The sequence below is a fragment of the Amblyraja radiata genome, chromosome 3 (genome assembly GCF_010909765.2).
Source record: "Amblyraja radiata isolate CabotCenter1 chromosome 3, sAmbRad1.1.pri, whole genome shotgun sequence".
NCBI classification, from domain to species: Eukaryota; Metazoa; Chordata; class Chondrichthyes; order Rajiformes; family Rajidae; genus Amblyraja; species Amblyraja radiata.
Genome location: NC_045958.1, coordinates 38,077,102 through 38,098,771, shown reverse-complemented (window position 1 = coordinate 38,098,771; position 21,670 = coordinate 38,077,102). Strand labels below are relative to the sequence as shown.

Genomic DNA, 21,670 nt, shown 5'->3' with positions numbered 1-21,670 from the left:
AACACAGATTTCAATACTAAGTACTTGTGTGGGTTATTATACTTAAAGTTTCTCAATTTGGTGTCTAAAGTGTGCAGTGGGGGTGTACTGTGATCTTACCATAGAACAGGGATATTTGTTATGAGGAGAGATTGGGTGTGGGGGGATTAGGTCAGTTTAGAGCATAATCTATCAACTTTCAATAGTTAATGTGTGTTTTATGGTAGATAAATATAAACTTGTTCCTTGAGTGAGTAAATAGCTTGAACGTATAGATTCATAATCATTGGGTCAAGATGTAGAAATACAAGATTGCTTTCATTTGGCTGAGGGGATTTTAAATGATATATGTGTGTATGTGTATATATATGTGTGGTGTGTGTGTATATATGTATATGTGTCTGTGTGTGTGTGTATATAGATATACTTTAAAAAATTATTGAAGCTATTTATGTGAATATTATGGAAGTTGTGCTGGTGTGGATGGGAAACTGGTTATTGTTTGAACGCACACTGGTCGGAGCTTGAAGGGTACTGAAGTGGTGCATTCGATAATTGTCTTTCTATGATCACACTTCAGGTGTTTTTTAAAAATTTGGGAACTTGTTTTCAAGGAATTATAACTATAGTTCATTCCATGTATTCTCATCCTTGGAAAGGACCTATTGTTGAGAACTGAGTATGTCCACAAATGTGTTTGTCAGAGATCGTAAAGTAACGTATAGATTTACCCCTCCTTTGTACTCATTGCTCCACAAGCGGGTAACTCATTTGTAGGTCCATTCTCCTACTTAGCACCAAGATTACAGACCTCGATCTCCTGATCTGTTTGAATTTTTCATAGTGTGAGGGAAAAGATGAGAAGACAGTGATGGTTTTTACTTGTTGATCCCTATCCAGTGACTCTTGTCAAAAGTTTATGGGGTGTTTGAGAATATGTAGAAATTAAATGAGGACATAATTTGGCTCCGATATATTTGCACATTGTTGAGGATAGCACATATGCAGGATGGGCAATTTGGTGCAGTTCTAGGTGTATTCTAGGTGTATACTCTGGAGCTTTAATACACGACACAACATTGAATTAGGTTTTTTGCATGTGATTCAGACTACGCAGTTTGAATTTGGTCTACTTAGTCTTGTGATAAATTAAGCAATCTTCATATATTTATTTTTTTAAATGCACCAGGATTTAGTTATTGGTGATTTAACACAAGAATCTTGTTTCTGTGAACGAGCATCAACAACAGGTGGCACAAGCCGTGGAACGTGCAAAGCAAGTGACCATGGCAGAGCTGAATGGCATCATCGGGGTACGTGGGCTTCCCAGTCTGCCTCTTACAGTGTGTATACCCATCTTATTCACTTATTTTTACTTGTATAATTTTGTGTGTTGGTATTTTAGTGTAATATGCTGTATGTACTTGGGAACAGTTTTTAAATCTAATTCTTGCAAAACTTTCCTCCTATGCTCTCTAAAATGTTTTACAAATGCATGAATATCTGTGGCTGAATGTCATGTGTGTTTTCAAATGGCCTATCAAAGGTAATCAGCCATTGTGGTTGGTCTCAAGTTTATTATTTTTGGCTGGAGAATCGTATCTAGATAGTCAATCACCCCCATTTTTTGTTAAATGAACCATATATGCTATTCTGATCCATGCGAGAGCTGGTGCATCTGCTTTCTGCTTCACTCCCTCCTTACAAATATAAGCAATGAAAAATGAATGGATAAAATCTGACGTTACTGGCTTGTTTAAAAAGAAAAAAAAAAGCACTTTCATAGAGACAGTCCTCAATTTTATTCATACATGAGGGAATCTGTTAAATTCAGATTACTTGTTTATCAATTTATGTTAATTGCTCATGTGAAGATGCCCTGCTGATTTTCATGGTTCTCGTAGACACTTTGTAATGATAATTAGACATGCCGCTGTAAGGATTAGCACTTGCAAAGACCAGTGACGTCTTTGGACAAAGAGACCAGTTAATCCATCTGTGCACAAAATTTCATCCCAATTAGATTGAAAATTAAAAGATCTGGATTATTGCTGATAAAAGAATTGGACACCTTAAACATTCTTTCCCCTTCAGTTTCTCCATTGCAGATCCACTGTCAGCTTGTGTCTGAGCTATTGGTAGTCAATTAAATGAACTATACATGCAGAGTGACCTTCATTTTCCTTCTCCTCATTTTTGTCCTGAAACAATGGCACAGTAATATTTAAGAACACATTTTTCATGCCGCTTTATGTACACGCCTCCACTGATTTTAATAGATTTTCTCCTCTCTTACCCTCGGTCTTCTCCTTTCTGTGCTTTTGTATTTTCTCTATTTTCATCATGTCTCCTTTTAAATAAATGTGTATTTTATTGATCAATAAATCTTTCTTCTTCCATATTGCTACAGACTAGCTTCATGCCCCTTTCTTAATAGAGGCACCTTGGTATTCTGCTTTTTTCCAGCATTACATGCAGAAAAATCAATGTTTCTCAAAACTGACTCTGTTACAGAGCCACAGAAACAGGGCCCAACACACCCTTATCAACCAAGATGCCCATCTAAATTTGTCCATGTCTGGCCCATAGCTTTCTAAAACTTTTTGCTATCCAAGTACATGTCAAAATGTCTTTTAAATATTCTTATTGTGGCTGCCTTAACCACTTTTTCTGGCACCACCCTCTGTGAGGAGGTTTCCCCTGGGGTCCATTTAAGAATTTTCCCCTCAACTGTAACCTATACCCTCTAATTTATGATTCCCATTCCCTGGGAAAAAACTGCATTTACCTTTATCTATCTATGGCCCTCAGGATTTTATACACCCCTGCCTTGTATGTTAAACCCCTTCCATTGAAATAATGTCTGTTAAACCATTAAAATTGCTTTATTTGACAATTTATTTGCCACAACCTCTTATCTGACTTCTGCTCTTGGATCTAAACCTCTGCCAATCTAGTTTTAGTCATCCCAAAGGGCACCCTCTAGGGATTCTGATCCTCTTCAATGTGGTTGCTGCATCACTCCCTCCATGTAACATTTAGATGAAACTCCAATGGAGTTTAAACCGAGCAATTAAGGTGTTGCACTTTTGAGGTCTAATGTGAGGAGAAAATATACAATTACGTCAGGGGATATGGGGAGAAGGCAGGAACGGGGTACTGATTGGGGATGATTAGCCATGATCACATTGAATGGCGGTGCTGGCTCGAAGGGCCGAATGGCCTACTCCTGCACCTATTGTCTATTGTCTATAATGACAACACCCTTAAAAATTTGATGTACAAAGAACTCTTGGGGTCCCAGTCCATCACTTCTTGAAAGTTGTAACAAAGGTAAATCAAGTGGTAAAGATGGGATATGGTATGCTTACCTTCATTGGTTGAGGCATTGAGTACAAGTCAGGAAGTCATGATGCAGCTTTATAGCATTTTGGTTGCTCCATATTTGGAGTATTGCTTGTTGGTTGTCCATTACAAGAAGGATGTGGAGGCTTTGGACAGTGTGCAGGGGTTGTTTACCAGAATGATCCCTGGGTTAGAGGGTATTTTCTACAGGGAGAGGTTGGACTGACCTGGGTTAGTTTCTTTGGAATGCTGGAGTTTGTGGGGAGAGTTAATAGAAGTACAGACGATTATGAGGAGCATAGATGGGGTAGACAGGCAGAAGCTTTATCAAATACTAGAAGCCATAGCTTTCAGGTGAGAGGGGCAAAGTTAAAGGAGATGTGCAGGGCAAGTTTACGTTTACACCGAGGGTGACGAGTGTTGCCAGGGTTGCTGCTGGAGGTGGATAGGATAGTTTCATTTAAGATACTTTTGGATGGGTGCATGGATATGCAGTGAATGGAGGGATATGGATTGTATGTAGACAGATAAGAGTTAGTCATCACATCATGTTTGGCACATACATTGTGGGCCTGGCCCTGTGCTGTACTGTTCTATGTTCTAACCCATCAATTGATGGTTTCAGGTCAAGTTGGAACACTTGGAATATCTGACTGGGCATTTTCAGTTTAGCATAGAAAATTACAATATTCTGTACAATTCTGATTTAGATGATTGCCAGTAGAAATTAGATCATATTGGTCCAGACAATGCCTTTCCTTGGGACCTACAACTCTACCAGGTACTTGTAGACTTACTCATGTGCTGGCTGTGCAATCTTTAAAGGAACCCTGCTTTAATGTCTCCCAGCACCATATTTGGAACCTGTCTTCAGAAGTCCCCCCCTAATTTATTCAAACAGCATTTCTTCTGGACCAGTTTACAACATTTGGTTAGAATTGCTGTGGAATCATTAGGCAACAGACAATAAGAAATAACTTCTCTTTATTTTGCTGGTGAATTAATCATGGAGTCTAATTGGGTTTCTTAAGCTCTCGGGTAGGCTATCCGGCACAAACTTGAGACCATTTAATTGGTGGGAGAAATCCAATTGTTTGCTGAATGGTAAATAAAGATTTTAATTTGATTTAATTGAGACTAATTAAATGTTTTGAATTGTCTCAGCGGTAGATTTAAAAAAAAAATACACTTAACTTATCAAAGTCTTATCTAATTTTGAATGAGTCTAATTTATTCCTTACAACTCCATTTTATTGAGGATATAATGCAGAGTTGGTTTAGTAATGCGATGGCGAAAGGGCCTTGCTGCTGCCAAATCAGCTGTTCTTAATCCATATAACCATATAACCATATAACAATTACAGCACGGAAACAGGCCATCTCGACCCTTCTAGTCCGTGCAGAACACGTATTCTCCCCTAGTCCCATATACCTGCGCTCACACCATAACCCTCCATTCCTTTCCCGTCCATATAACTATCCAATTTATTTTTAAATTATAAAAACGAACCTGCCTCCACCACCTTTACTGGAAGCTCATTCCACACAGCCACCACTCTCTGAGTAAAGAAGTTCCCCCTCATGTTACCCCTAAACTTCTGTGCCTTAATTCTCAAGTCATGTCCCCTTGTTTGAATCTTCCTTACTCTCAGTGGGAAAAGCTTATCCACATCAACTCTGTCTATCCCTCTCATCATTTTAAAGACCTCTATCAAGTCACCCCTTAACCTTCTGTGCTCCAAAGAATAAAGCCCTAACTTGTTCAACCTTTCTCTGTAACTTAGTTGCTGAAACCCAGGCAACATTCTAGTAAATCTCCTCTGTACTCTCTCTATTTTGTTGACATCCTTCCTATAATTAGGCGACCAAAATTGTACACCATACTCCAGAATTGGCCTCACCAATGCCTTGTACAATTTTAACATTACATCCTAACTTCTATACTCAATGCTCTGATTTATGAAGGCCAGCACACCAAAAGCTTTCTTTACCACCCTATCTACATGAGATTCCACTTTCAGGGAACTGTGCACAGTTATTCCCAGATCCCTCTGTTCACCTGCATTCTTCAATTCCCTACCATTTACCATGTACGTCCTATTTTGATTTGTCCTGCCAAGATGTAGCACCTCACACTTATCAGCATTAAACTTCATCTGCCATCTTTCAGCCCACTCTTCCAACTGGCATAAATCTCTCTGTAGACTTTGAAAATCTACTTCATTATCCACAACCCCACCTATCTTAGTATCATCTGCATACTTACTAATCCAATTTACCACACCATCATCCAGATCATTGATATACATGACAAACAACAGTGGACCCAACACGGATCCCTGTGGCACCCCACTAGTCACTGGCCTCCAACCTGACAAACAACCATCCACCATTACTCTCTGGCATCTCCCATTCAGCCACTGTTGAATCCATCTTGCTACTCCACCATTAATACCCAACAATTGAACCTTCTTAACCAACCTTCTGTGAGGAACCTTGTCAAAGGCCTTACTGAAGTCCATATATACAACATCCACTGCTTTACCCTCATCAATTTCCCGAGTAACCTCTTCAAAAAATTCAAGAAGATTAGTCAAACATGACCTTCCAGGCACAAATCCATGTTGACTGTTCCTAATCAGACCCTGTTTATCCAGATGCTTATATATATTATCTCTAAGTATCCTTTCCATTAATTTGCCCACCACTGACGTCAAACTAACAGGTCTATAATTGCTAGGTTTACTCTTAGACCCCTTTTTAAACAATGGAACAACATGCGCAGTACGCCAATCCTCCGGCACTATTCCTGTTTCTAATGACATTTGAAATATTTCTGTCATAGCCCCTGCTATTTCTACACTAACTTCCCTCAATGTCCTAGGGAATATCCTGTCCGGACCTGGAGACTTATCCACTTTTATATTTCTCAAAAGTGTCAGTACCTCCTCTTCTTTGAATCTCATAGTTTCCATAGCTACTCTACTTGTTTCCCTTACCTCACATAATTCAATATCCTTCTCCTTGGTGAATACCGAAGAAAAGAAATTGTTCAATATCTCCCCCATCTCTTTTGGCTCTGCAGATAGCTGTCAACTCTGACTCTCTAATGGACCAATTTTATCCCTCGTTATCCTTTTGCTATTAATATAGTTGTAGAAACCCTTTGGATTTACTTTCACCGTACTTGCCAAAGCAACCTCATATCTTCTTTTAGCTTTTCTAATTTCTTTCTTAAGATTCTAGCAGGTTTCTTGCATTGGGGAAAGGTCCTGACTGGCTGAAAGCTAATGGAAGAAGGTATTCTGCACCAGAACAGAAATAAACTGATGCAGGCTACAGGCAACTGGTGATCTTGGGACATCTTATGGGGAGAAGGCATGAGAATGGAATTAGGAGGCAGAGATCAGCCATGATTGAAAGCCAGAGTAGAATCGATGGGCCGATTGGCCTAATTCTCAGCTATAACCTGTGAACATCAAACTAGTATTTAGCAATCAATCTAACATCGACATTCCTCATCCTTCTTGTAATCCATCTAACATTTACTTTCAATACCGAAAATACTAGTTTAAAAAAAAAAAAGCTATTTTGCTTAGGGAAGTTTAAGAAAGATCTGCAGATGCTGGAAAAATCAAAGGTGCTCAAAAATTCTGGAGAAACCCAGTGGGTGAGTGCAGCATCTATGGAGCAAAGGAATAGGTGACGTTTCAGGTCATAAGGGTCTCGACCCGAAAAGTCACCTATCCTTCGCTCCATACATTTTGCAAAGGGAAATTAGTATTTCCCATTTATTCTAATTTGGGTCTTTTTTTAAATACTTCAATCAAGTTGTGGCTCGATTATCACTCATCAGCCTCTTCTAGAGCAAGTGGCCCTAACCTATCCACTGCTTCCTTACAACAAATGTTCAGTCCTGGTAACATATTTGTAGATTGTCTCTATTTTCTCCAGTATATTTGCATATTTCCTGTGATCAGAACTGTGTGTAGCACGTGGGCTGAGGTTTCAGTTCTAGGATAATGGCCCTGCTTTATTATTGGCTAATAAAGGAAGGCATCTTTTTTGACAATCTGTTCATCTGATTTTTATTTTAAGGATTCCTGGATATGCACTCCCAAGGTCACTCTGTTCCTCCGTACATCTCGGTATCCTGCAAATTATTTATTCCTTTCCCTTGTTGCATCTGCACAAATATTTATGTTACACTTCATTAGTTTAAATTCATTTCTTTGCCCAGTTAACCAGACCATCTACATTTAGGGGGGCATAGCGGTAGAGTTGCTGTCTTGCAGCATTAGAGAGCCGGGTTCGATCATGACTATGGGTGCTATCTGTACACAGTTTGTATGTTCAAGTTGGGAAAAGGGGAAGTACAACGGGATCTGGGGGTCCTTGTTCATCAGTCAATGAAAGTAAGCATGCAGGTACAGCAGGCAATGAAACAAGCGAATGGCATGTTGCCCTTCATAACAAGAGGAGTTGAGTATAGGAGCAAAGAGGTCCTTCTGCAGTTGTATAGGGCCCTAGTGAGACTACACCTGGAGTATTGTGTGCAGTTTTGGTCCCCTAATTTGAGGAAGGACATTCTTGCTATTGAGGGAGTGCAGCGTAGGTTTACAAGATTAATTCCCAGGATGGTGGGACTGTCATATGCTGAGAGAATGGAGCGGCTGGGCTTGTACACTCTGGAGTTTAGAAGGATGAGAGGGGATCTCATTGAAACATATATGATTGTTAAGGGCTTGGACACGCTAGAGGCAGGAAACATGTTCCCGATGTTGGAGTCCAGAACCAGGGGCCACTGTTTAAGAATAAGGGGTAAGCCATTTAGAATGGAGATGAGGACACACTTTTTCACACAGTTGTGAGTCTGTAGAATCCTCTGCCACAGAGGGCAGTGGAGGCCGGTTCTCTGGACACTTTCAAGAGTGAGCTAGATAGGGCTCTTAAAGATAGCGGAGTCAGGGGATATGGGGAGAAGGCAGGAATGAAGTACTGATTGGGGATGATCAGCCATGATCACATTGAATGGTGGTGCTGGCTCGAAGGGCCGAATGGCCTACTCCTGCATCTATTGTCTATTATTCTCCCTGTGACCGAGTGGGTTTTCTCTGGGTGCTCCAGTTTCCTCCAACATTCCAAAAGTGTATGTTTGTAGGCTAATTGGTTTCTATAAATTGGCCCTAATTTATAGGATAGAACGTGTATGGGTGATAGTTAGTCAAGTCACTTTTATTTATATAGCACATTTAAAAAACAACTCTCGTTGGCCAAAGTGCTTTACATTGGTATAAGAATAGTATAAAAAAACAACAGTGGTTCATAGATTAAATACAAACATCACTACATACATATAGCCCTCATTCAGAGGATGTCAGGAAAGGCTTGGGAGTAGAGATGAGTTTTAAGTCTCGACTTAAAGGAGTCGATGGAGGGGGCAGTCGAAATTGGAGGAACAGCACCTCATATTTCAATTTGGCAGCTTACACCCCAGCGGTATGAGCATTGACTTATCTAACTTCAAGTAACCCTTGGTTTCCCTCTCTCCCCCTTCCCAGTTCTCTGACCAGTCTTACCGTCTCTGACTACATTTTATCTGCTGCACCCGCTGAGTTTCCCCAGCAATTTTGTGTACCTTACATTTTATCTCTGTTTGCTTTGATGATATCTTTTTCCAGCTAACAATGATCTATTCTATATTTTCCTTGATCTCCATTCCCTTTGTCTTGTTTTCACACCTTACATTTCTGTATCTATGTATCTCCCTCTCCCCTGACATCAGTCTGACCTGAAACGTCTTGACCTGAAACGTCACCCATTCCTTCTCTCCAGAGATGCTGCCTGCCCCGCTGGGTTTTTCCAGCATTTTGTCTCTTTGGTTTAAACCAGCGTCTAAAGTTCCTTACTGCACTGAATTTTATTAATCCCTTTCCACCATTTTTGTTCTAGTCATCTGTCTTATCTTTCACATATCCATTGGCCGACTTCATAATTATCAGGTGTAGGGAACTTGATTTCATGCTCTGACACGTGCATCATTTTTGTGTGAATGGCACTGGTATGCATGGCATAAAATTGGGACCTTTGCTCCATTATTAAACGTGCAATGTGTCAACCTGCTTCCCAAGGGGAAGCAGACACAGAAGTCTATCTCTTCATACTAACAACAGCCGCAGTATGAATAAATGTTGACCCATTTTATGGCAGCTGCCTACAACACAAAGGGACGTGACCTAGTGTAAAGGACAATGGGGGTCATGCACAAAATACTGACAATTAAACAAAGAAAAGTTGAAGCCCGTATTTTTTGATAAGGCCAGTCTTTCCAGATTATCTTAGAATCAGTTCTTTCAAGTTTCTCTCCCTTAAGAAATAGTTTTACTCATTTCTGTTGGCAGATTGTGTTTATTCATCAGTTGCTACCACCGATGTGTCAGACTGATTGGTAGACATTACAACGTGCTAATTGTTAGCAATGTGCATTTAAAATTGCATAAAGTTTAATGGGATTTAATTAGCAATATGTCATGTTATAATGTAAAATTAGGTGCTTTGGCCTGTGATTTGCTTGATCCTTGCCAGAGGTGCATTAGACAGATGCTGTACCTATCAAAAGCTTTGGTCAAGTGTTTGCAGTTTGAAAATTCACTAGTGCAGGAAATTTCCCATGCACAAGGAAAGCCTTTCCTCAACATTGTCTTGATTAGGAAATCATATTTGTTGCATCAGGATGGGTGTGAGATTTATAATTGAAAGTGTGTCTGGTGTTGGAGCAGTACATTTTTGGGTAGGGAAAGAATGGGATGATAATGATTACAAACAAAAGCGTGATATTCACGTCCCTATCTTGAGAGCTGTAGGTGGGTGTAGAGCTCGCTAACCAAATCACTAGAAAGGGACCTGCCCATGTACTGCTTCCTCGCTTGTTTGTGTCATGGAAAAGTTGGGTTGACTGGCTCTGCCATTCATACTGGAGCAAACTTCCATTTGTATTGGCACAAAGTGCTGGAGTAACTCAGTGGCTCAGGCCGCATCTCTGGAAAATATTGACGGGTGATGTTTCTGCTGCGCACCCTTCAGTCCTGACGTGAAACATCACCTATTCATCTAGAGATGAATTTTCTAGAGATGCTGCCTCGTCTGCTGAGTTACCCCAACATTGTATTTTTTGCAAACCAACATCAGCAGTTCCTTTGTCACTCTTTTTCAATTTGTGCTTTAGAATAGTCCTAGCATATGTAGTTCATCATTGGTTAGCACTGTCCCTATCTGGGTCCTTCCAATGGTAGCGCAAATGGCAAATGTTCAGTACAGGTGCACAACCTTTTATCCGAAGATCCAAATAACGAAAACCTCCGAATAGCGGCCATTTTTTCGGTCCTTGAAGAAAGGTCCTTGAAAACGTTCACCGAGGGTGGCCCGCAGAGGTGACAGCGGAACCTCCGGTCGGTCCTCGAAGAAAGGGGAACTAAATCCCCATTCATAAAAGAGAAGGTGAGGGTATATTGCGCGGGAAGGTTAATAATTGACAATATGCTGCTGCCTGCCCGCTGAGTTAAAAAGTTCCCACGGTAGACTCACGATACACTGTGTATCGTGAGTCTTGCGTGGGAACTTTTTATAGGCCTAATTCATTCAAGTGTCCCATACAGATTAATCAGCCACAAAACAGGATCGTGGAGTCAGACCGCATGAAACATCCCCTTGGCCTGCTGAGTCTACACTGCACCAAAGCACATGGTTGGCGGCACTTTGGGCAGCAGTAGAGTTGCTGCCTTACAGCGTCATAGACCCGGGTTTGATCCTGACTACGTGTGCTGTCTGTATGTTTTGCATGTTCTCCCCTAGATGCCGTGGGTTTTCTCTGGGTCATCTGGTTTTGCTCCCACACTCCAAAGACGTACAGGTTTGTAGGTTAATTGGCTTTGGTAAAAAAATGTCCCTAGTGTGTAGGTTAGTGTTAGTGTACTGGGATGACTGGTCAGCATGAACTCGGTTGGCCAAAGGGCCTGTTTCTGCGCTGTATCTCTAAACTAAACACAAATCCTATTTTATTCTCATTCCTCTCAACCCCCACAGATTCTACCACTTGCGTGTTCATGTGGCAAATTATCATGTCAATTAATTTACCAATTCTCAGATGAGATTTCGTTCCATCTGTTTTAACACTAACACTGTTTCAAATTGATTTGACACTAGTGAAAGCATTTTTTCCCCATTTTCAGTGTTGAACTTCTTCATATGGACATGCAAAATGTTGGTTACATGAAGAATTTGTTGGAAATGCTCAGATAGCATCTGTGAAGAAAGAAACAGCTAACATTTTGGATCAAATCCCTTTTCAGCTATATAGATCTGAAAAGTTAACTAATTTCTCTGTCCACTGATGCTACCTGATTGGCTGATTCGGGTTCCCATTATTTGCCTCGCAACAAGATTCTGAGGAAATCTGCTAATGTATTATAGTTTTGATTTCTCTTCAGCATGTCAAATGAACAGCAAATTTTTTTTGGCCTTAATTTGTCCATCTTTCTGGCTGATGAGTGTGGACAGGCTTGGCATTCAAATGACTGAGTGCTGCATCCCAACTGATTTGGATCCTGCTGGACACCACCATCTGCTGGTGTAGCATTGCTTTGTGTGTCCTTTATCTTCCCTGCCCCCCCACCCCCAATTGAATGAGTATGCTTCTGCTAGCTCAGTGGTGCAGGCCCAATATCAGGAAAATCTAAAATTAATGCTTTTATGCTCCTCTGGCTCCTGACCTTGGCCTTGAACAAGATGAGCACTGATATAGGAAACGTGGATGATTCTGGTTGTTGGGTGACTGGTTGGGACACACACACACACACACACACACACACACACACACACACACACACACGCACACACGCACACACGCACACACGCACACACGCACACACACACACACTCCCCTCCCCGTGCGCCCTGCTGCATGCATTGCTCGGCACACGTCCAGCTGTTCCCACACGTACACCTCCGATTGCAAGACCAATCGCGGCCTTACGCTGGCCCTTTCACTGATGCTTTAAATAAGTCCTTGACACCAATATTTCATTTCACTTTGTATGTCTTCGTTACTTTCTTCCACATCCAGCCGCACCCTAATGCTGCTTTGCAGAATTAATAATCTGATCTAAAGTTCAAATGGGGAGACTACCTGGCAAATATTCTCTTTCTGGAGTTCTAGTCCATGAAGGAATTTATATTCACATTTTGCCTGCATCTATGAAGTGTTGTTAATTGCCATCAGTTTTTTGCCAGTATATGCATCACTGATTTCTTGCAAAGAAATTGGATGCAACATTTAAGGAGTGAGCAGTGGTAATTATTGGGAAAGGGCAAACATATTACTTGTGTTGCAGTGAACATGGTTCTAATAGCAAGATTCCAGCTTTTAATTAAGTGCTAATAAGCATTCTTAAAGTTGATATCAGGATGAGCTTAGATTTTTTATTTCCTTGTTTGCAGCCCATCATTTAAAATGCTCAATCAAGTAGATTGCCAAATGTACTGCATTAACCTTTGCAGAAAACTTGTACTGTAAGATAGTGTAAGCAGTTCCATTATTAATATAGTATGTCATAATAAAAATCACTGTTTTCAAAATGCAGAGTATATGGTATTTAAAGTGAAGACAGCAGGTACATTGAAACAGTGCTGATTTTTGCAGCTTCATTGTTCAAGGCCACTACAAGGCTTGGTTAATGAAACTTGAATATTTGTTGATATTTTTGAATGATATTAATTGATTTCTTAATCGCCATGGGTCTATTATATGAAAATAACTAATTGTTTAACTCTGAATAATCGCACTTTTAATTTACTAAAGCAAATTTTCCATTTGATTTGGGTCATGTTCTTTACGTAAGATAATTTTTTTTAAACCTTTTGAACTAGTTCTGGAAACGTCTCAAAAGCTTGAAAACGTGCAATTTCTGACTAATTCATTTATCTCGAGGGCATGGCTGCTTTGTGCTCGGGTGTTTTATTCAATTCACATGTTTAATCGATAATGTTTTATTATTAATGTTTTATGTGCCATTCCTAACTGTCACTATCATGTTGTCACTTGTGGGCGGAGCACCAAAGCAAATTCCTTGTATGTGAATACTTGGCCAATAAACTTATTCATTCAATATTTAAAAAACATATCAAGAGATTGTGATAGATCTATTTGTGCTAAATATAATTCAGTACATTAGTACTTCATGTAAGAAGGAACTGCAGATGCTGGTTTAAACCGAAGATAGACAAAAAACTGGAGTAACTGTCCCGCTGAGTTACTCCAGCTTTTTGTGTCTTATCATTAGTACCGTGCCAGCTATGCTGGAATAGGAGACATTGTGAAGGAAAAAGACGGCACAATCAAATGGAAATTCCAGGCAAATCTACTTGCACGCTCTCAATGCCAATTTTCATTTTTACATTTCATTGTATTTCCTCTAATTTACAATTCTTCCCCCCCACCCCCCCCATCCTCAAATATTTTGACATGTAGAGATATGGGATGCACTGAGTGTTTTTATCAACAGTTGAGGCAGCAAGTCTGTTAACTTGATCAGGTGTAGTTAAAAGTTCAATCTCCATATGTGGTAAACCAAAATGTGTAATAAAATAAATGGATTGCATTTTAACTTAAGAACTCTTCTATGCTTGGTACTGTAAACCTGGTCTTGCATGTTGATCTTACTGATTTGTTCCATTTTATTTAGAGGGAGGTGGTAGAGATTTTGTTTTCTTTGCTACTCCTATCTGGTAATCACTTCTGTGAGAAATGTGCCTGAGTTGTTAATATCATAGGAGGGTGAAAGCTGACCCCAGATTCTTGTGCTATCAAGTCTTGCTTGGGGCAAAACCTGGGGTTGTGGAAACAATGCATGGCTTTCTAATATTAATTTGCTAATCAGCTAATTCTGCAACATGTTGGCTCACAATCTGTTTGGTTATGATGCTGTTTATTTTCCTCTTCATCCTACAGTGATCATACAGGATGTTGGAAATGACAAACTTACTGGTATTTTTGGAGAAAAAATGTACATTATACTGTTCTGATAATGTAATTTTATATCTGTATAGTTAATGATTGAAGCCATTATGACTGTTAAATCTTGTATGTAAAATTCAATTATCTTCATTCATTAAATAAATTGAGCAAGGCCTCAGAAATAACTGTTTCTTGTATCAAATCTGAATTAACTTTGATTGTTGATGGCTATTCAATGTATGCATGTAGTCATTAGTCTTCCCAGTCTTAAAGCTGTTTGTATCAAAACAGGCATGCTCTTTCAAATCTAAGCTGGATCCTATCAATAAATAGTGCACACTATGTAGATTCTTTTGGTGATAAACTTTACTTTGCAAGTGACAAAAGTGAATAGTTTTATCAGACATATTTTAACAAAATTAGTATTTCCACTTGCTGCACTCTGGACTGGTTGCATAAATTAAACTATATGGCAGCTAACCTGTGGTAAAACAGAACAATGCAGCACAGGAAGAAGTGCATCAGCCCATAATGTAAATATGATTGAAGCATTTGTTGCTAACTTTGATTAGGTCATTTCAATACAAATCTATTCCCACAAACATGGGAACAATTGATAAGGTAACCATGTTTCTGTAACAAAGTGGATGGAACGTGTGGCACGGGAAAAAAAATATTTTGGGGAGATCTACCAATTTTATGGACAGAGCTTGTTTAGTCCCACCTTTTTGACAGGACCTTGGTTGGAGAGCTGCTGGTGTGTGGGCCTTTAGGTGGGAAAGCAGAAACATTTCACTTAGTGATGGTTACACCAAGTGGCTGGCTTGATATTGTAGCAGTTAACCATAGCAGATAAAGTACTTCCTCAGAGTGCTTAGGCCTAGAGCAAGGTGGGTGATGGATCCGATGGCATCTGCTTTCCCTGTTGCTGTCTCCAACCCTACACTGCCACTCCAGCCACAAGCCTGCTGTCACGTCTGACCTGTGGACTTTCACTGTGAACCTGAGCTGGATCTACAAGGTTGAGGATGTCCCCACCAAATGTAGAAACGTTGTCATCCCAGTCAACTTTTCGTCCTATCTTCAGTATTTTCTGAGCAGATATGAGAATATTTTCACAACTGTTTTATATGTTTTATATATATACAACTGCAGTTCCCTTTTGAACACTATTTCCTTCGCTCCATAGATGCTGCTGCACCCGCTGAGTTTCCCCAGCAATTTTGTGTACCTTCGATATTCCAGCATCTGCAGTTCCCTTTTGAACACATGTTTTATAACCTTATTGTGATTCTTCACTTTCCCCTATAATGTTGTTAAGTCTGATTGCAATCCTACTCGTTATCAGCAGTGATAAACATGCCACTATTGATTTGTCAATAAAAAGAAAACAAACTGGCCTAACTATTATTAAGGAAAGAATATTGCCTTTCATTACGTAGTCTGGCCAATGCATGATTTGAGAACAACAGATGAGGTTGGCTATTAAAGCCAATGACCTGATAAGCCTATCTGTTAGGAGATAATCGGGGAAAGGCAGTGACCATATGCAAAGAATAGAAGTCTACTTGTGTTCTCCCTTCATTCCCACCCTTTTACGATCCAACCCACTAACTCCATCTCCTCTATACTACATTGGATATCACGCTTGGTCTAATACTCGCTTTGTTCCACCATCTGCCTTCGACAGATGGCACAATGGGCTAAGTGTTCGACTGGCAACCGGAAGGTAGCCGGTTCGAATCCCGCTTGGAGTGCATACTGTCGTTGTGTCCTTGGGCAAGACACTTCACCCACCTTTGCCTGTGTGTGAATGCGTGTGAATGTGTGTGAGTGATTGGTGGTGGTCGGAGGGGCCGTAGGCGCAGATTGGCAGTCACGCTTCCGTCAGTCTGCCCCAGGGCAGCTGTGGCTACAGAAGTAGCTTTTCACCACCGAGTGTGACTGAGGAGTGAATGAATAATGCGATGTAAAGCGCCTTGAGTATTAGAAAGGCGCTATATAAATCCCATCCATTATTATTATTATTACTTCTGTAGCTGGAACTCTTCATTCACAGCTTGTCATTTCCAACTCCACTCCCACCTATCTTACCAAAACCTTCTTCCTTCTGCTTCACCATTCTCTCTTTTCACTTCTCCCTCTGTAGTTAGGATTCTGCTCGTGAGAATCACTGCGGGGAAGAGTATTTGAGACTGCGATTTGGTGGACAATTGTGGGCTTACAGAACGCAGATTCTAAACGGAGTTGGATAACCGAGAATAGTTTAGTCTTTTGGCCATATAAATGATGAAATTTGAACGACATTGGAACCGTTTAAATAAAACAAATAATTAAAAAGGCTTGTAAAGACTTTGCATCTAACATGCAATGACTTCTAGGAGAAGATGAGTAGATCACATTTTGCTACAATTACTTCTGATTAATGTGCATATTCATTTGAAACTAAGGAGATAAATCTGGGTTTTTCTACTTGCTGTCATGCTTTTTCTGTTCTACATTTATTGGGGATTTCTGTCTAGAATAACTACATTTTTGTTTTCTTTTTATTTTATTGGTGAACTCATGGTGATTGTTATTATGGACAGCAACAGCAGCTTCAGGCTCAGCATCTCTCTCATGGTCATGGACCTACAGTGCCTCTCACCCCTCATCCTTCAGGACTCCAGCCTCCATCAATCCCCTCACTTGGTAGCAGTGCAGGTCTTCTGGCTTTATCAAGTGCTTTGGGTGGACAATCCCACCTTTCTATGAAAGATGATAAGAAGCATCATGAATTGGACCACCACAGAGGTGAGAAGCAAGGCAGACTTGATTGAAAATGCTTTGTGAATTTCAGTTCTGTCACTGTAAAATTTTGTTTGTACAATTTTCAAACTTAATACAAAGTGATGCAAAAAAATGTAATTAAGCAATTGCCCAAACAATCAATTTAAATTTTGGCTTGGTAAAACTGAGCCTATTATTTTCCTAAGAAGTTTTATATAGTTTTGTGATATATAATGACCCAAATTATAAATGTATCTGCTTTGTTGGCTGTCAACTATAATGGGCAGAATAACTTTTTAATAAGAGTATTGTACCCATTAAAAAAAACATTGGATATGAAACCCATTACTAGATGGGAACTTGAGGGGCAAGATCGTGATGTTTGGGCCATACTCTAAACTGGTGTTTTAATGTAATGAGTGCCAACCCACTTTAATGCAGCTATTGTAATTACATGGTCCAAAAGGATTGCATTCCGCAACATTGATGGCAATTAATTTGTGATGTTTACAATCTGTAGACTGCTCAGGTTCGAGTTGCTGGTTGCTACCAAGCATTTGTAAACGTGTTTTAAGTGCTAAATAGCTAGACATAAGCCCAAGTGTACATGCAAATTAGACACCATAGCAAATCAAGTTTTGCAGAATGGAAATGTGCCAACCCCCCACCACACCATTACAATGTAGCTGCTCCATTAGAAATCGTTCCACCTGGAGCAGGGCATGTTTTGAGAAATAATGTAATAGCAATTAATGGCGTATGATTTAAATAGGGTTGTTTTCTTAAATGCCATAGTAATTGTCCTCGAGTCTGATTAATATATAGCTATGAAATTAGTAAATCTTCAACTAGTTCATTTTTTGCCTACCTTCTTCCTGCAACATTTGTTATTTGTTCACTAACCTATCCCAATGAGAACTGGTGGTTATACCATCTTCATTTCTAATTTTATGATTGGATTAAGGAATCAATTGCCCTGATACCTACATAGATGACAATTTCTCTTTCTTCCCCTACTTTTGGCATTCCTGTTTGCGTTCAGAATTATGAATTGCAAAATGTAAAACTGGTGAGACGGAGGCATTTCTGTTTTAAACAATCCTTTCATTTTTTTTGAGGTAATTTCAGGTGACTTAATCCAAATATCTTGTTAGCTAATGCATAGAACCTTTGCCTTAAATAATAGGCTTTAGATTGGAGTTGTTGAATGCGAATGGCTGTTGACGCTCATTTGCATCAATGGTCCTACCCTGCTGCATTGATCACAGTTCCTGAAGATGACAAGTATAATTCTTGCCAACAGCGGCAAAATAATGTGACATACTTTCTATTCATACGATTTTTGTTATTTAATAAATATGATTTATGTGCACACTCTAGCTGCAGATGGTGGTTACTATTCTAATCTATCTTCTCTTTGCCTCTTGTGTGAGAGCTGTTCCTCAAAACCCATACAGAATTAACTCCTTTTATATTTGTCCCAACTGGTCTTTTGCTGCCAGACTGCCTTGCTTCTCTTCAGCTACAAGATGTACAAATGTAATTAACATGATTCATAAACATATATTACTGTGAATATGATAAATTCATAGTGCATCCTTTTCATCACAAATCTATGCAAACTTTCCAGAACCTATTAACTATATTTTAAAAAGTGAACTTGGCAATGTGAAGTGCAATATAATGTCTATATTTTAAGGAAGCTTTAATGGTTACATAACCAATGAGATTTAAAAAAAATTGGATTTAATCGTAGTTATCTAAAATAATGCACAATGGCTTTGTCAATTGTAATCATATTTGTTGTGCCATGTCATTAGGTTTTTAAAACTAATTGGCTGTAGTCTTAATAATTGAAATTAATAGATAATCACAATGATCTGATTTATATGGTAGTTTTGATTTTAATGGATATTATGAAAAGCAAGCACAATTTTTTGGTTTTCTTAAGTGTGCAATGCCATTTATAAGGATTTATTTTTAAATTTAAATGTTTTGAACAAATCGCAACCATGCAAATTAGATCAGTTTTCCTACCACATGGATCCAAAGTAGTCAAGAGACAAAGTAAGTGGGCTACATGTGTTTTGCCGAAGTTATTCAAGGTTTGTGCATGATCCAAGTGTCTGATAACAATGTCTAAAACTTGTAGACCATACATCATTCCTGCAGAATGTTTGGCCCTTTTAAACAGAATTTAGCACAGCCAAATACTTAAAACTCTGCACTCTTAACCCTTTTTTCTCTCTTTAGTGTCTCTATTTAAAAAAAAAAAACAAAACAAAAAACAGAAACCAAGCCTATCTAAAATCTTTCTTTCCTCAGTTAATGCTTTTGTGAATTATTGAATTATGTTTTTAATTTTTTGTCCGATTCTTGTGGATTTGTATCACCAGAATATAATTTCTGTATTGTTCATTAAAGGTGAAGAATTGCTGAAATAGTGTGGGGATATCATGATTTGTGCCATGGACCAAATTAAATATTTGTACTTGCCACTAATCTAAAACAAAATAAACACCAGCTTTAATTTGATCTATTTCCATTTCCTAATCCTTTTTTATAAAAACATTTTTTTTAATGCCCAGAAACACTTTAAAGAATTAGTCACATATTAAGATGTAATCATAGATTAAGATCTATGGATCTGCTTTTTTTCTAGTGTAAAAGACTGTTTTGAGCTTAAACTGAATTCGTCAGAGGTTTAGTGAGCTCTACAGTGCAATTTTTCCTCAGTTCACCCAATGTTGCTTAGTGGGCTATTACACTGGCAAGAGATAGAAGGGAGCTATTCATCGTCTTGTGGAAGTTTATTAATCATTCTATTGCTCACTGCATTTTTTACTACTGATAACAAATAATTTTGACAATGAAAACCATCCATACTATTTATCTTCTTGAAATGTGTACTGGGCAAAGGGAAAAGTGCGATATTGCTGGGTATTCAGTTTGTAATCATGTCATATAATTTAGCTGTTAAATTCAACAGTTTTTTCTTTATTAAAAAAAAATCTTGTAATGAGGATGAAAGCGCTGTGAATCCATATAATTTAATGAATAAGAATTGCACTTGTCAAATAATTCTCTTGTTGCCATTTTAATTTAATAACCCAGCAGTAATTTATTCTGTCAGTGGTTCTGAGGCCAGGGGATGTATGCAAAGAGCTGTTATACCTAATAATGTTAAAGTACGTGGAACTTTTAAAAGATGTATTAGGAATGTGCAATGAAATGAAAGAATAAAGGCTGTTATGAAAGCATCTGTCTGCTTGGTTTCTAATTTCTTTTTTCTTTTTTTTTTTTGCCTTTGTATCTGAACCACCATATCTATACATTTTGTGATTACTGTGGAAACAGAGAGGGAACCAGGCACAGTAAGTACTAACTAATATCCCACTTCCACTACTTTTATTTAAAACAAGGAGTTAGTAAGACCAAACATTTTTTCAAATAGAGGTGAAAACCTGCATTCTTCTTTTTCCCTTATCTCCCTGTCCATGACATAATAAATATTATTTCCTATGTGATTACAACACTGGAATGGATTTTGTTGAATTTCAAAATACAATGGCACTTTTCCCGTAGTTTATATCTGATTGCTTTCTGAGTTATACTGAGTAAGAGTGCCTCAAATGATACATGATCATTAGTTCTTCAAATTGTTAAAAAGCTACCAGGAAGAAGCACTCGCTGCATATAGTTGTGGCTATTCTTTTGTATCTACTGTTGAGCTGATAATTGGCAAGGTATATGAACTCATGACCAGATTATGTTAATTTCACTGAGCATTGGGGCCCTCATTACAAAGCCATTTACATTTTGCAATTAAATGCATTCTTCTAAAATAAACAAGGACCATATTAGGGAATTAATCTGGAGTTCTAAATGGTTACTTCTGTAGCAATGCCTTTTGAGAGTATTGTATGGTTAGTCTCCCTTCATTCCCTGGGCATTTTGGTGGAAATTAAAAAAAATAGTTGCTCAAAAACATTTTCCTTTATTTATGTAATTCTGTAGATTAAAAGTACTGGCAAAATAAAATGGCAAATCAAACTTTTCACCACTTGTGTTTAATTGCAAATTCAAATTCATTGTGGTTGACGTTTCCTGGGCTGATTCATAAAATTTGAATTAATGGGATTATCAGGAATGTTTTGGTATCTTGAAGGCTTCAGATTTGAGGTCAAAAATTGAAAGCTATTCTGTTATATAGAAGTTGTAGTGTTGTCTGTGATCTGAATAATTTCCTTGTGCATTTTGTAACGACAAACCCACTTCACAAAGAAATCGCACTGTGAAGCTGCTACTTCATTTTGTGTTCAATGGTTTCTTTATTATCACACGTACCCAGGTACATTTCAATACTTTTTTTGCTTACAACTCAGCATGACTACCACCATACATTAGCACAATGCCCAGGTTACATCAGAATGTACGGAACAGAATGTATGCAAGAGGTGCAAGCTCGCTGTGCTTACCCCTCTGGGCAATGTCACGGTTTTGCTGTGAGTTGCGAACCAGACATGTTGTTGGGATGGGCCATAGCTCACGGAGGCACCTTGTCCA

General features: G+C 38.8%; 1 protein-coding gene across 11 annotated transcripts in view; it reads left to right on the top strand.

Annotated features, from left to right (window-relative positions):
• Positions 1-21,670, top strand: part of tle1 (TLE family member 1, transcriptional corepressor) — a 124,671-nt gene that overhangs the window by 26,292 nt on the left and 76,709 nt on the right. For 5 of the 11 annotated variants that reach the window (XM_033017622.1, XM_033017612.1, XM_033017619.1 and 2 more), the window contains exons 7-9: positions 1,218-1,322; positions 16,924-17,128; positions 20,462-20,478. In XM_033017622.1, coding sequence (XP_032873513.1) covers positions 1,218-1,322; positions 16,924-17,128; positions 20,462-20,478 — 327 coding nt within the window. The remainder of the gene's footprint in view (positions 1-1,217; positions 1,323-16,923; positions 17,129-20,461; positions 20,479-21,670) is intronic. The other 6 variants (XM_033017616.1, XM_033017613.1, XM_033017617.1 and 3 more) reach the window with 6 other exon arrangements.